The 15,071-nt window shown below is 28.9% G+C and overlaps 1 protein-coding gene across 4 annotated transcripts in view; it reads left to right on the top strand.

Annotated features, from left to right (window-relative positions):
• The window catches only part of LOC122524904, an 88,880-nt gene that overhangs the window by 25,959 nt on the left and 47,850 nt on the right, over nt 1–15,071 (top strand). The window contains exon 3 of one of the 4 annotated variants that reach the window (XM_043647403.1): nt 12,076–12,212. The exons of the other annotated variants lie outside the window; for them this stretch is intronic. Coding sequence (XP_043503338.1) covers nt 12,130–12,212 — 83 coding nt within the window. The 5' untranslated portion in view covers nt 12,076–12,129. The remainder of the gene's footprint in view (nt 1–12,075; nt 12,213–15,071) is intronic. 4 annotated transcript variants of the gene reach the window in all.

The raw sequence follows: 15,071 nt of genomic DNA, 5'->3' as shown, positions 1-15,071 counted from the left end.
AAAATGTGACTGTAACTATAAATTGAAAATTAGAATAATTTTTTTAACGTAATATTCTATATTTAATCTTTAATTAAGATGGTAAAATATATAATATTAAACAAATATGAGAAAGTTGAAATGCAAATCGAAAGAGACAGTTTTTCTTATTTACAATTATTTATCATTATTTATTAAATAGTACAATTTCAGTTTATAGTATTTAACAAGAAATATATTTTTTTTTCTTTCTTTATTTCGTCGATATCGATGAGATATCAAAATACAATGGAATTAAGATTAAATCGAAATAAATTAAGATTTTTAGATCTTTAAAAAGCAAATGAATAGTAAAATCGTTTAGATCGTTTTCCCTTTTTATAATCTAGCAATCGGAGATTGAGTGTGTGTGTGTGTGAAGAACCTCCAGACAGCAATAGAAAAACCGACGGAAAGAAGAAAATCTTGAAAATGGTTCGAAATTCTTGAGAATTAATCGTCCACGCGTGAATTTAAAATCGCTGACAATGAGTACTTTCTTTCCGATCGATTAGTAATCTCGCGAGTGAAGGAAATCGATACAAATGTAATACGAAAAAACACAACGATTGAGAAAATGAAAATGAAAATAAAAGAATATGTTAGTTTTGTTAAATTCAGCGTGTCTCATTGTATTTCCAGATACATTATTCTGATAGTAGGATAAAATGTATAAATAACAACGAGAATACATTTAAATATAAATGGAGTCCGGGATATTTTAAAATAGGAAATTACATCAATGTACTATATACGCTCGATTTATATTTGTATGTTGAAGTTATGTTTACGAAACGAACGATGGGTTGTTACACTTCCTTCCGAGTAAGTCAGTTGAAGCTTTACGAGTCAAGATTGCGCATGCGTTGCATTATATAGTATGAAGCAACATATGTATGCAAGCATATGCATAGATGTGTCAAAGTGTGTAGACTGTGAAGCTGGCAGGTATATATATATATATATACATATACATAAGCTCCCTGGGTTTCTGTCACGCTTCGTTGAATACTGTGGATACACCATTCTGGTCTGTACACATATGGTATTCGATGTGTCCACAGGTCCAGAGAATTTCTATGTTCTAGTCTGAATTTCTGCAATTAATCGAAATTTGTACGTTTTAATATTTCTTATAAATTAAATACAAAATAAGAGAGAAAAAGAGAGAGAGAGAGACATTGTCTTTTCATCAAGAGAGTAAAATAAAATTTAATTAATTCACGTGACCGAAGTCATATTTAAATATAATATCGTACAATATAAATGTTGTAAATACTATGAAATAATAAGACAAACGTATATTAAAATTAAACAAATTTAAATAAATGAAATGACTGTTTTTAAATTTGAAATTAAAATGTTGCATTCAATGATTTTTTTGTTCATTTTATTTTATGTTAAATACAATTGTAATTATTATTTTATTTTTTATTTAAAAACTGTATCATTTATTATTGTTCTGTATTCAATTGGAAAGAATATAAATTTTCTCAAAGATTGATCATTTGGCAAGTTATGGTATAAATAGGTATGCATAAATTATCGGTAAATTTTGTATTAAACAATTGTTAGATTGGTAATGAAATAAAATGATAATTTCGTTTTGATATCACTATAGTAAATCGATACCAATTTGTATGATTTCTGTAAATTTTTTACAATAATTATTGTACGATAACACAGATTGATAGTTTAATCAATATATGATTTTATAAATACAAAAATCGATTTGTATAAGAATATAGAATAATTGATTGATCTGATATACGTAAAAAAGAATATAACATTTATTCTTGCTTGGTGACAATACTTGTAATAAAAAATCATGATCACATTGGGGTTCGAGTATCAAGAAAAAAGTAAGGAAAATAAAGTGATAAAAAAGATACATAAATATTCATCCTTGAAAGCGTGAAATCCTCTGTAATATTTTATCGTAGACGTCAGAACTATTTCCACGCATTCTCTTCGGATATATTATTTCGAAAACTATTTCGCATTTTTTCTAAAACCATTGAAGAAACATTTTCATTTAACTTCAAAGATGTGGTAATGGAAAAGTACACGATTACACGCGACGATAAGAATAAGAAAGTTTAAAATATTATTACTTAATATTTATTAATATTAGATAAAAAAGAAACGTACAACTTATATTAACATAATTATAAAAAGGAGAAAACTTTTCTCTTGCGTTTTCATCAATTAATAATAATTTAGTTATGTAATATTAACTTTATCAAATATCTATACGTTTGATTGTTATTCATAAGAAAATATTCAATCTTTTCTATCGACAATATGATATATATTTTTATGTTAACGCGCACTTTACGTATCAATACTTCGACAAGTTCTTGGTTGACAAGGAAAAAGCTTTAAAATACTCTAAAGTTACAGTACATAATGGTAAGGAATGGATCATGTATATTTCATCTTTCAGTATACTCTTGTATTTTATTCTTGTATAACTCGAAACTGTAAAAGATAGCTTTACTTCTTTTTCGTTGTTTAAATATCCAGATATGAGACAAGTTATTGGTTTCAAAAGATTCATTACGTGGAAAACGATATGGGTCAGCGATAATAATTTATTATAGGTATCATGGACTATCTAGGATCATTATTTTAAATGTTTTACGTTTGACATAATGCTTCTTAGAACGTTGCGTTTCTTATCTATGCAGTATCCGTATTGGTTTGACATCTTCGACCAAGATATCGATTTTCCTATTATAAGCGACCTTATACTCTCTCTCTCTCTCTCTCTCTCTCTCTCTCTCTCTCTCTCTCTCTCTCTCTCTCTCTCTCTCTCTCTCTCTCTCTTTTTCCCAATAGCAAGGACGATTATATCGTTTTGCTTAGAACCTATCAGAAAAATCCCTTTTCAATCTATAATCGAAAGCAAAGACGAATTTCATCTATAGCTTACTTTTATAATCCTCATGAAATTACGCTTACAGTGGAGACAAATGGAAAAACAAAAAAAAAAGGGAGTCAACATTTACCAAGCTTCCCTTTCTGAAAAGCCGAGAAACTTATCGGAGATCTTATTAGAGAAAGTTTTCCTCTGGTTTATTTGTCCGCAGTCGCAATTAACGAGTAAAATGGCACGTACCTTCCTAGCTCCGAATTTAAACTATTTTTTTTCTTGTTTTTTGTTTTTTCTTCTTTGGCATCGTATTCGACGAGACTGAAATTTTCCAATTATTTTTTTGATCGCAGAACAGAGAACTCCGTAAATTGTGTCAAGTGTAATATGTCATTTTTCGGAAAATGTTTCAATAAAAAAATATCGTATTGACTTTTAATTTTAAACGTTTGATACTCGTTGTAAATATTAATAATATGTCGGAGAACGAATATAGATCGTTAAGACAAACTACAGTTATAGTTGGTTACTATTAGCTACAATTGCGTATTCGATGTTATATGCTTTGCATACGATAAGCAATAACTGTCGTTTATCATTGTCAACTTTCTAGCATTAATTGCGTGAACTATAATTCAATGAACGTTTATAATTCGTTTCTATCTAATAAACTTGAACTAATTTTCAATATTTTAGAAAATCACGGTTGATTATAAGATAAAATAACTTGCTAACGAACCGACTGAGATAATAGAACTCGTTTCACCCTCGAGGTCATTTAATATTTCGCATTTTCAATTATATTCAATTCATATTTTAATTAATCAACGTTGGGTGATTACATTTTTGTTCAGTGTCTTTTACATATGAAAATTTTCGATCAATATCAATCGTCGTGGAGACAATTACAGTGCAAATATAAAATTTTCTCGTGCGTTGTAGAAAAAAATTTATTCAATTTATTAATTTCTCATATATTTGTATATTTTTTTTTTATTTATTCATTTGAAAACGAGACTGCAATCAAATACGTAAAGAACGAGTTATTGTAATAATATTCTTTTATGACTGCTTTAAATGATTATAATTTCGAAAATGTATGAAGGAAAAACAATTAAATCGATAAAAATGGAAAAAAAAAACAAAAATAAACGAAATGTATTGATGAATTTATTCGTTATTAGAAGTTTATAGGAAAATTAATTGGATTCTTGCGATTACACAGTTTGTTAAATTTCGTGACATTATAACTCAATGAAATATGTAAGAGAAGTACCCTGCAAATGTTCGTGGAATTTATATCGAAATTTTTATATATACCTAATATATTTATAAAACTTCTGTTTGGTTTTAAATATCGATTTGTATTAATTGTAAGAAATTATTATTATTTCCGTATCTTAAAAATATTACCTTCTTTGAAATATTACATTTTTCTTTCAATTCCTTTTATGAAATCAATAGATAATCGATTATGTATTATAATTTTAAATGAGACATCCGGTATATTGTATGCGTATATACTTAACTCACATGTAGTTTGATAAAGATTTCTCAAAGGGTCAATAAAGGCTTGCAGTATGATGCAGTTCAATCAGAATTGTGGCGCAAATGCTAATAACGAAGACAAATACATTAATTATTGACGTGCTGAAAACTGGTATGAGTGACGATCCGTAGAATTAAACTAGACAAATTAATGATGCAACGAGAACATTTCATTTTGGATTTATTCGAGAAACTAACTAATAATCAATAGATCTAACGAATAAATCCTTATCTAGGGTCACAAGATTCTAGATTAAACATGAAGATAAAATATTTCGAAGAATGTTCTTTGAAGTGGTTTTAACTGTCGAGAGATGACATAAAAAAAGAAAACGAAAGATGGAAGCTCACTTGGTGTTGAAATGATCCAAATACAAGTCTATAATCCAAGCGAATCACTTTTTCCAACGCTTTTCATTGAATGCATACTCATGATCGATCAATACAACGTACTATGTAGTTGAAAAATCGTAGGCGGGTATAGTAAATTACGACAAGATGTATCATCCAAAGTGAGCTTTTATTTTTCTTTTATGTTAGTAAAATATAGGTAAGGTGTCGACATCGATAAATGATATTAGATATATTACATTGATCGAAAGTGTTAAACTTTCAAGTCTCAGCTATGTTATTACTATCTCTGTCCATTTAACTAACGTTGTTAAATCGAAAAATTTTGACAGCTTTGATCAGTTTTTTTTTCAATAGGATATTTATTTCGAATTAAATTGATATATTCGTAAGATACAGGCATGTAATACATTTGCGCGAAAACAATGGAATATATTTGAACAATGTAACATTATCGTTGAAGTGAGTATTAGTGAGTATTTATCTGCGAGTAAAATTGTAAAATGATGCGAATCCTCGTAAAATCGAATGATGGTTGAACCTTCCCAATGGATAGTACTCAGAATCCAAGCATATTAGACTATGTATTATGCGTATGTTCATATATGTTATATGTATATTCTACATGTACACATATACGCTTATATACGTGAATCGATTGAATGTTTCAAAGCGAGGAGGAATGATTTACAGAATCGTAGCTGTGCTAGGTAATATGTACTTTGCTACGATGAATTCACTATTCGTAAGGGCGCCGTAAGGGCGATCACGTGGTTATCGTAAAAGAGTACAAAAGCTAGAAAAAGAGACGTCTCCATTTATATTGATCATTGAGCTTAGGTAAAGAAAATCTAATCAGAGAATGGAAACAAAAAAAAAATTTCAATCGTATATCCTACTATTTCTTTACTTGTTGACATAAAGCATCGTATGCGAATATTCATTAAATTTTATTATGGATCTTTGGCTAAAGCTTCAATTAAATTTTTCAATTGAACTTGTTACAATACAGATCGATTTCGATGCCAGTAGATATCACTTTGGAAGGATCGGTAGGATTTGACGATCTTTTGAATTTTATATATATATATATACAGTTTATTTTGAAATGAATACACGCTTAATGAAGTGGATACATGATAAGAGAAAATGGATTGACGGATGATAGTCAAACAAGCGCGAATTGATTTTTAGTTGTGTAACTTTGCTTATTTTCCTTTACCTTTCTTTGATATTTATTTTAGCCATTTTTGTATCTATTGAATTATGCGAGAATCGGAAATGATTATTTTTAAAATAACACGTTTGATAATAAGATGATACACATTTATATTCAATTCATTTGTGATAATCCTATTTTATTTATTTGATATTATTTATATTTCTTTGATTCATTTTCTATATAAGCAATTACATATTTAATGTTTAATTAGATACGTAATTATACTTACATAAGCTTTTCCACGAATAAGATATACTATATTAGATACATTACGTATCGATATTAATTATTGTTTCAAAGTTTTCAATCGATAGAGCAAAGATGTTAATGAAGTTTCATTTAAAGCATGATTTTGAACATCAGAGAATTGTCGATAATTAGTATATAGAGTTATTTCCTCTGGATCGATCAAAATGACTGCTTATCGATAACATGAACTTATATCATAAGTACTTAATGACAAAAAATTTTAAAAAGTGTTAGATTGAAATATGTGTCATTTTCTATCCTTTGACGTTACAAAGTTCATGTAGAACGTACCTTCGATCGTACCTTCGAAACACCCTGGTAACAGTGTGAACATACAACGTGGATACCTTTGATCTGAGGATCATTGTCAGGAGAGTAAAGTGACAAGGATAAAACAAGTAGTAAAACGAGTAATAAAACGCACGAAACATTAGATCTAAATCGTTCAGATCCGTTAAATAAAATTTCTTATTTCTCTTATCATTTTCATCTCAAATATAAGAATAAGAATTTGTTGCAAGATTCCTGTTTAATCAATTTATTTACATAGGTTAAATCATTGAATATAATTATTTTCAAAAAATACATATATATATATATATAGTATCTATATAATTAAGATGATTCATATTATTTTACTCACAAGTGGAATAAAAAGGAATTTTATTTTCAGTAGCATAAAAAGAAGTAAAAGAAGTTTCGAGCAAGCAATTTCCAGATAATTGAGATTCATCCTTCTCTTTTTGTTTGAAAATTATCCTGAAAAATAAGTTAACGCCTTAGAGAAAGAAAAAGATATCAAATTTTTATTCTTAATACGCAACTCCTTGATAATGTTAGTTCGAGAAATCCCCTCGTGTTCAACGCGCTTGTAAGCGACCATTTAAAAGTCTTACTTTGAAGTTTTTATCAAAGGATCCCATTCTCCCATGTCATTATATTATACCGACAAAGAGGATTTTTGTCTCCTATTGAATTTCGAATTTAATGAACAAAGGTTGACTTGAAAAAAGCTTACGATTAAACTGAGGTTTTACTTTTTTAAAGAACTGCTCAATACTAGAATATCTACGAAATTTTAATTGACACATATTTTTACGTAAACTATTTTCCGATAGGAATGATTAAATTTTGCTAATCACTTTGAAATACTTTTTATGTTTTTAATATATTATATATTATCCCCGATATATAAATTACACATCGATTTAACGATCTGGAAATATATTTAAAGGCAAATATATTTCGGTATTATTTAAAATATGGAAGTAATAACAATATCCATTTTAATGGAAACGGATATTTTAAATCGAATAAAAGTTGTAAAAAATAACAATATGAACCGATGGAACGGTTAAAGCGTATGTTTTTTAATTGATATTTAATCGAGTTATGATTCATTGAAATTTAACAATGTGTGTCAAAATATACAGCTCAATATAACATAGCCATTGCCATAGCTACAAAAACAACCACAGTTACAGTTATAGGATTACAGTTTAATGTTACAGTTAAATGGTAGAATAACACGATGTAGTTACAAGTAACATTTACAGCTATAGTTGTAATTGTAATGACTCCTATTATGGTTTTAACTTTGGCTATAACTGTAACAGTAATTGTAGTTGTGGATGTTTTAAGTTTCAAACTGCCGTAACTCAAGGAAATATTGATGAAAAGGTATACTTTAGATACTCGTTTGATTCGTATTGATATTCTCTTTCGAAAAAATTGGAAATATTTTCAACGATATCGTTTAAAACGATTTGCCCTATTTAATAAATTTCCTGTTCGTAACAATTTCAATGCATAAAACACAAATATTTATCACGAAGCAAACGAATAATCCGGAAATTTGAACTTTCCTGTCACGTTTCTCATTTCATTTTTGTACTAATTTGTGTTGCAAACGTATTTTGTATGAAATTTTTGTACGAAAAAATGTATTTTTTACGAGTATATTAAAGAAATATTAGATATTAGAAGAAAAGATTTTCCATACTGCAATTATTAGAAACTCTTATAATTGCATTTTTTTTTGTTACAGATGTGACGATCGAATTGTAAAATGAAATTACACGATTCTTTAATTATATATCAAACGATGTTATAAATTATTTCCTGAAAACGTTTAGAAATCGTATTCTTCTTAAAATGTCCTCATATTTCATCGTTAACAACTTTCAAGGACCATTAGGATTGGCAGCACCATTTGCCAAAAATTCTTTCGAGATCTTTTGGCCTTTATCTTCACCTTTCGTTCTGTTCTTTTTTCTAAAGTATTAAAGTAGAAACCATCAAGTGTTCAAAAAGGGGGAGAAAAATCTTATATAGGGGTTAACGCGATAAATTGTCTGGGAAACAAAAACTTTCGATGGAGATCAAGGTCGTTGTGAAATTAATGACAAATTTGGTTATTCTGGTTCGTTCGTAATAATTATATAATGGTGGGTTTTTTCTTGGAATCGATCAATTTTACTTCACATTGTACGAAAATAATTTTCTGCGATTTTATAACTTTACGAGATATGATACAACATGTTTTAAAAGTTTAACCTATTTACAGAATCAATTGTAAACTTTGATCTTATCGTATAAACTAAGATGGAATAGTTGGTTATATAGACAAATTCATGTCGAGTTATTTGAGAAGATAATAAATCAGACTTCCATTGGATAGTCTTATAATGATCGTTATCTTAAAGTGAAAACTTTTTCAAATAGTTATGTAGCGCTTTTAAATTTGATAAGTTTTCGTTAATCACTTGTACAAATCTCTCATTTGATCTTTCAAATCCTTCAAAGTTCTATAACGATTCTGCTTAATGATTAAAGGCAGATAAAATTTAAAAATTAAATTTCGTAATAAGCTTTTAAGAATAATAAGTATTCGAATAATATTTATATCTTATGTTAGTAATAAAAAATTAATCCCAACGTCGATTAAGAATCCATTAAAATTAAATTTTTTTTTTTAACACTTCTTCACCAAATTTAACCACCAAACGTTTTCTGATAGGAAAAAAAAAGGTAAAACAAGTCTTTGTTGAAGGAAATCGAGCGTAAGATTGCCGATTAGTTTCATTGGGGGAGAATTTTTGTTAAAATTAATGGAGTGAATTTTAATCGGCTCGTTTTATAGTTTTCTATTTTTAATTAATATTCATTAAACAATTTTACAGTAGAAAAAATCTCGATTGTACGTTTTTCATTTCGTTCACTTGACCTTGACATAGAGAGAATGCGAAAAAAACTAAAGGCAAACGAATCGAAAAATGTGAAACATCTATATATTATATACATAAATATATGCATACGTGGGCTGACTTAAAATTTACGTATGTATGCATATATGCATGTATCTAACGGGTGACCTAGTTCCCTGACGTATCGCGTCGCACTTTTACACTGCTTTATTCGCACGAGGGTACTTCGTCACGTAGGCTTAATGAAACGGTACGGGGTCGACCACCATCGAAGTTTCAATCTATTCGACGAGTCAGATTTCTAGCGAAACCTATATATATATACTTTCCAATTCTGATTCCAAGTTCCTACCATGAGATATCACTCTCTAGTGAAAGCTTACGTAACATCGATAAACAACTAATGTAAGCTAATATTTTTTATTTGAAATTATATATAATTACGAAGACATATATTATTCGACATGTAACCTTGATAACCGGAGGATCAGAGATGTTTATTTTTCTAATTATAATAGATACATAAAAAGAACTGTAAAATATTAAATGGAACGCAATGATGTAGATATTTGGTTCTACGTTGATGCGAAGTTTATTTTAATGCATAAGATATTATATATGACTGAACCAAACAATTGCTTGATCTAGATATTTAATGAAAAGAGTTTCTTGCCCTTTGCGTTTTTGAAGATTAATATTTGAAAGTAGTAGATATTTATGTATATGTATATGTGTATGTAGATTTGAATATAGTTACCAAGTACTCCGATGGAAGAATTTTTAAAGAAAGACATCTTTGAAAACATTTGAAACAAATGGAGATCTTACGTTTGATAGGAAAAAACGAGGAGCTTAGGTTGACGTCTCCAATTTTCTCAATAGTAATCTATCTAATCGTGTCTAACAGCAAGTGGATAGGAAAATTGCAAAAATTCCTTCTGGCGACGTCTACTTTTTCCGCTGTTGAAACGATCGAGGAGCAACGTGCTGAAAATCATTTCGTTGGTAGGGTTGCGTCATTTTTTAAATCTTCCCTTTGGTATCGAATACGTCTTACCAATGAAATGGAGTGTTCGAAAACGAATTGAAAGTTACAGAATAGAAAAGAAACGAAAAAAAAAAAGAAGAAGAAGAAAAAAACGAAAAAATGAACACGAGAAGAAAGTTAGCACTATATACCTATGTCGAGAAATTTCCCATTTCTCGCATTTCCGGGAAAAGAATTTCTGAATCCTTTTAAGCTCGCTGGATTATGCTGTCAGGCGCAAAATATCAGCGATGTGTTACCTTCATTTTTCTTCTTTTCATAGAATTTTCGTGTAAGCGAATTATGAAATTATGAAAAAATATGGAGAGATTTCTCCCTACACCCAAACACAAATGAGTAGCAATTCCACCATAACCATCCTATTTTTACCTACTTATTTTTTACTATTTTTTATCTTCTTTATTTCTTGTTTCTTTTTTTTCACTAAAATAAAAATATAAATATTACCCCAATTTTCCTTTTCTATTTTACGAGCTTATAATGTTAAATCACGCGTGCTGTTAAAAATGTTTATACTCGAAGAAAGTTATTTTTTCTTTTTTCTTTTTTTTTTGTATCAATATCCAATAAGAATAATACACGTATATATTTTTTATACAATTCCAAAAGTCCAGTCGTAATGGAAACACTTAATTATTATTTATTCGAGTTCCTTGCCCTTTTCGAAGTTCTTTCACTATCCATCCAATAAAATCGAACGGCTTCGGAATCGTTTTTATTAAGGACGCTTATTGCTGGATTTCCCTTGGTCGACTCGACAAAGTTTCTCCTCTACAAATGCATGAGTATATATACGCAATACGTTCATGTGAACAAACTCATACTTATGTTTGTGTTTTCGAGAGACCTTTCATTTTCTCGACGAACTTCTTACCCGTTCAGAACATTTCAGACTAGGAGGGTCTTTCGATACTAAGCTATCAAATAAGGTATTCTCAAAGTTTCATACGACGATTCCTCTCTCTCTTTCTTTCTTTTTTCATCTTTTTCAAAGTTTCTCACCACGTTAGAGTGATAAACTAACGAACCTGGCCAGCTTCTTCAATGTTTCTCACTCCATAGATTGGAAAAGTAAATGGTTACCTAAGTAACATCATTAAGTATAAATCTTTGATTTTTTGGACAATCGTTATGACTGATTGTTTTCTTAATGATGTTTCTTTTTCAAATAAAATATGTCGTTTTATCTGTATATAATAATTAAGAAATATATATATCGTAATAGATTGTAAAAGAATGATATAATAATTACTACGATCTATTTAAAATACTCGATACAAATAATTTGTATTTGTTAATCATGGATTAACGTGTATTAAAGTTAAAAAATTCATATGATTGACTTTATGATTTATATTATATTACATTTATTTATATTATTAAATAAATCATATAAAATAAAATCGTTTTGAATTTCTTAACGTTAATTCATTTTTTAAATCTGTAGTAAGTATTCTTTTGTAATGTAACATTGTCGCTTAAATTAACCTTATTTTCTAATCCTTCTTTTAAATGGATGAATATAAAGCGAATAAGAAAATGATTTTTCGAAACGTAGGTTGATCGAGATAAAAGCAATGTTTCGAGAAGAGAAACAGGCGGAATACGAGACATGACGTTACGTACATATGCATACTATGCATTTCGAACAGAAGAGGAGAAACAAAGATACGAAGAGGAAGGAAAAGAAAGGAAGTAAGAGAGACTCTTATCGTTTCTGGAATGTCGCCAGTATCATAATATAGTGACTCGTTTTATGCATTGAAAAGCAACATGCACGTTGAGCTTCGTGACCTTCATAATCGATTGCAACTTGTCGAAATTTTATAAAGCTCTCTCTCTATCTCTATCTCTCTCTTTCTTTCTCTTTTTTTCTTTCTCTCTTTCTCTTTCTCCCTTCTATGTTTTTAGTATAATCCTTTATTCTCAGATAAAAGAATGCAAAAATAAGATGAGATATGACGGAACATTTTTATTCATGATTGAAAACTTCTCTTAAATACTTCTCTTGTACTTTCTACTTTTAATAACTTAACTTAACTTAAATAATTCTCTCTCTCTCTCTCTTTCTATTGAGAATGATTTACTTTTTTTTCATTACACTGTATTCTTCTTTATTAATCAAGCCACAATATTAAGGAATTCCGATCGTTTGATTGTACAAATGGAATATCGATTATTATTCTATTGACCTACATATATTAGGTGTCTTGATATTAAATTCATTGCATCAAAATCGTCGCATTTTTTTCGTCAAGGAAATCGATAGTTGTCTGAAAAATGGACCAAAGTAGTAGGAAAAAATAGACTATTTCTAAAGATAATAGATGTACGATTACTTTATAAACAAATACTAAATTTGTTACAAAAGGCAACGAGTATTAATTGCTACGCCTGATATTTCAGAGTTAATTTACTTATTATATTTATTTAAACAAAACAAAAAATCAATGAAAGTTTAAAATTGAAAAGTTAAATTTTATCAAAAAAATAAACGTCATTAGGATTAAATGATAAGAAATATTAGATAATCAATTAATTAAAAGATAATTGTATTTATACTAGAAAATAATGAAAACGGTTCTTGATCGCTTTGATTGCTACTAACTTATAATTAAAGAGATCTTTGTCTATGGGTAATTGTATTTTATTGTTCTCCAGTTGCATTTATCTTTCTCATGGTTAATAGTTTCCATCGATCTCTATCGGATCAAAGTCGAACACGTTTTACTTTGGAAAATTTCTCTTCTCTCTTTCTCTCTTTATCTCTTTCTTTTTGTTTCATACTTTAACGATATCGTATACTCTTGTCAACGTGCATTTGACGCGAGTAATACTTTACTTACTCAGCATTTATCGTTCTTCCAACTTGCATTATTATCGTTTAAAAAAAAATCTTTATTTTATTCCCTCGTTCGTTCATCGCTTCTAATTTCCTCGATTTTGTACAAAGACGAATTATTTAATTTTTTAACGTTTCTTTTTCTAATCATTTAAAACTAATAATAATAATAATAATATTAATAATATTTATATATATTTTCTATTTAGTTTTATTTTTTTCTCTCACTGGTACTTGATTATAATCTCATCAGCATGAGAAGGTAATAATTAATATTTGACTTTAACATTTTCATAACAATATTAAAACGAACGATTATTACTGGAGTTATACTCTACTCGCCTTTTTTTTTTTTCAAAAACCAACAATTTAACAAAAACGAATCCACTAGAAGAATTCTCTTTTTTTTTACCATTTTCGATAAAAGCTACGGGGATCTTTGTGAGATCTTAAAAGTGGAAGAAAACCAGGATTGAGGGTGTACCAGTCCTTTCAAGAGAAATTTTATTGTGCTACTTTTCTTCGATACAAGGAAAGCGAAGGAAGACAAAATAACAAAGAAAGAGAAAGAGAGAATGAAAGAGAAAATAAGTAAGAAAGAAAGATATAGAAAAAGAGGAAGATAGAGACAAACGTATAGTCGTCGAGAAAAAGTGATGGTAGTGTTAGGAAAAGGAAAGAGGGTTTAAATTTCAACTCGAGTATCGAAAGTTTGACCATCTTTTAACTCTCTCAAGGGAAGAATCCGTAAACGATGAGTTGTTCGTGAGATTGAGACAAAAAAGGAAATAAAGAAAAGGGCGTGGTAGACAAGTAAAAAGAAAAGAATTATTTTAATGTATAATATTATAATATATGTGCATATAAAATTAAAGTTTTTGTTGTTGAAAATATTCTTATAAAAAGTCGAGAAGGACAGCAGACGATTATTAATTAGTATCTCTTCTGTAAAAGACCAATGGAATGAATTGATTCGAAATCGTGGAGGATTTAACTGATCGTAATTGGAATTAGCTATTGACTAAAAGTACGAACGATAGAAAAAAAAACAAGGGAGAGCAGGATAGCAAGATGTGTCTTCTATTTCCATCTGACCTTAATTAACGTAATACATATATTCATATCAACATTCTACTACTACCACTGCCACTTTACTTTCAGTCGATACTTTGGGCTAATGAGTACGTGGTTTTCAGCATTGATACAAAGTGCTACCTTGTCTGATATACTCTACCTTCCTTCTCTTTTTCTTCTTCTTTTCTCTCTCTCTCTCTTTCTTTGATACCTTATGTTAGGTAAAGATTATATCGCGTTTATTGGATCTCTCCATCATTTTTTTTTTTAGTACTTAATTATCTTTTATCAAAAGTTGATGACCGAATCGTGAATTTGGACAATAATTTGAGGGAAAACTATGTCGATAAATTAGATTGATAATTTTTAAGAAAATTGCCAAATTTTTGTAATAAAACAAAAACAAGCAAATAAGATAAGGAAAATGAAAGACTTATAAAGGAATATGAAAGGTTATTGATCGAGTTTCAGAGAAAGAAAAAAGGGAGAGATATAGAGGGAGAGAGCTTGCTTTGAGATCTTTCGTTTATCTTTTGATCTCATCTTTTCCCGATCGCGAGACGGAAGTCTGAGGACTTCGTCATTCGTGACACGAAGACAAAGGGACAACGAAGGGTCGACCAATGCTTCCCGTTTTG

Source organism: Polistes fuscatus, unplaced genomic scaffold, assembly GCF_010416935.1.
Source record: "Polistes fuscatus isolate 324 unplaced genomic scaffold, CU_Pfus_HIC Scaffold8, whole genome shotgun sequence".
NCBI classification, from domain to species: Eukaryota; Metazoa; Arthropoda; class Insecta; order Hymenoptera; family Vespidae; genus Polistes; species Polistes fuscatus.
The sequence above is the reverse complement of the archived record's forward strand: the minus strand, read 5'-3'. Positions and strand labels throughout refer to the sequence as shown.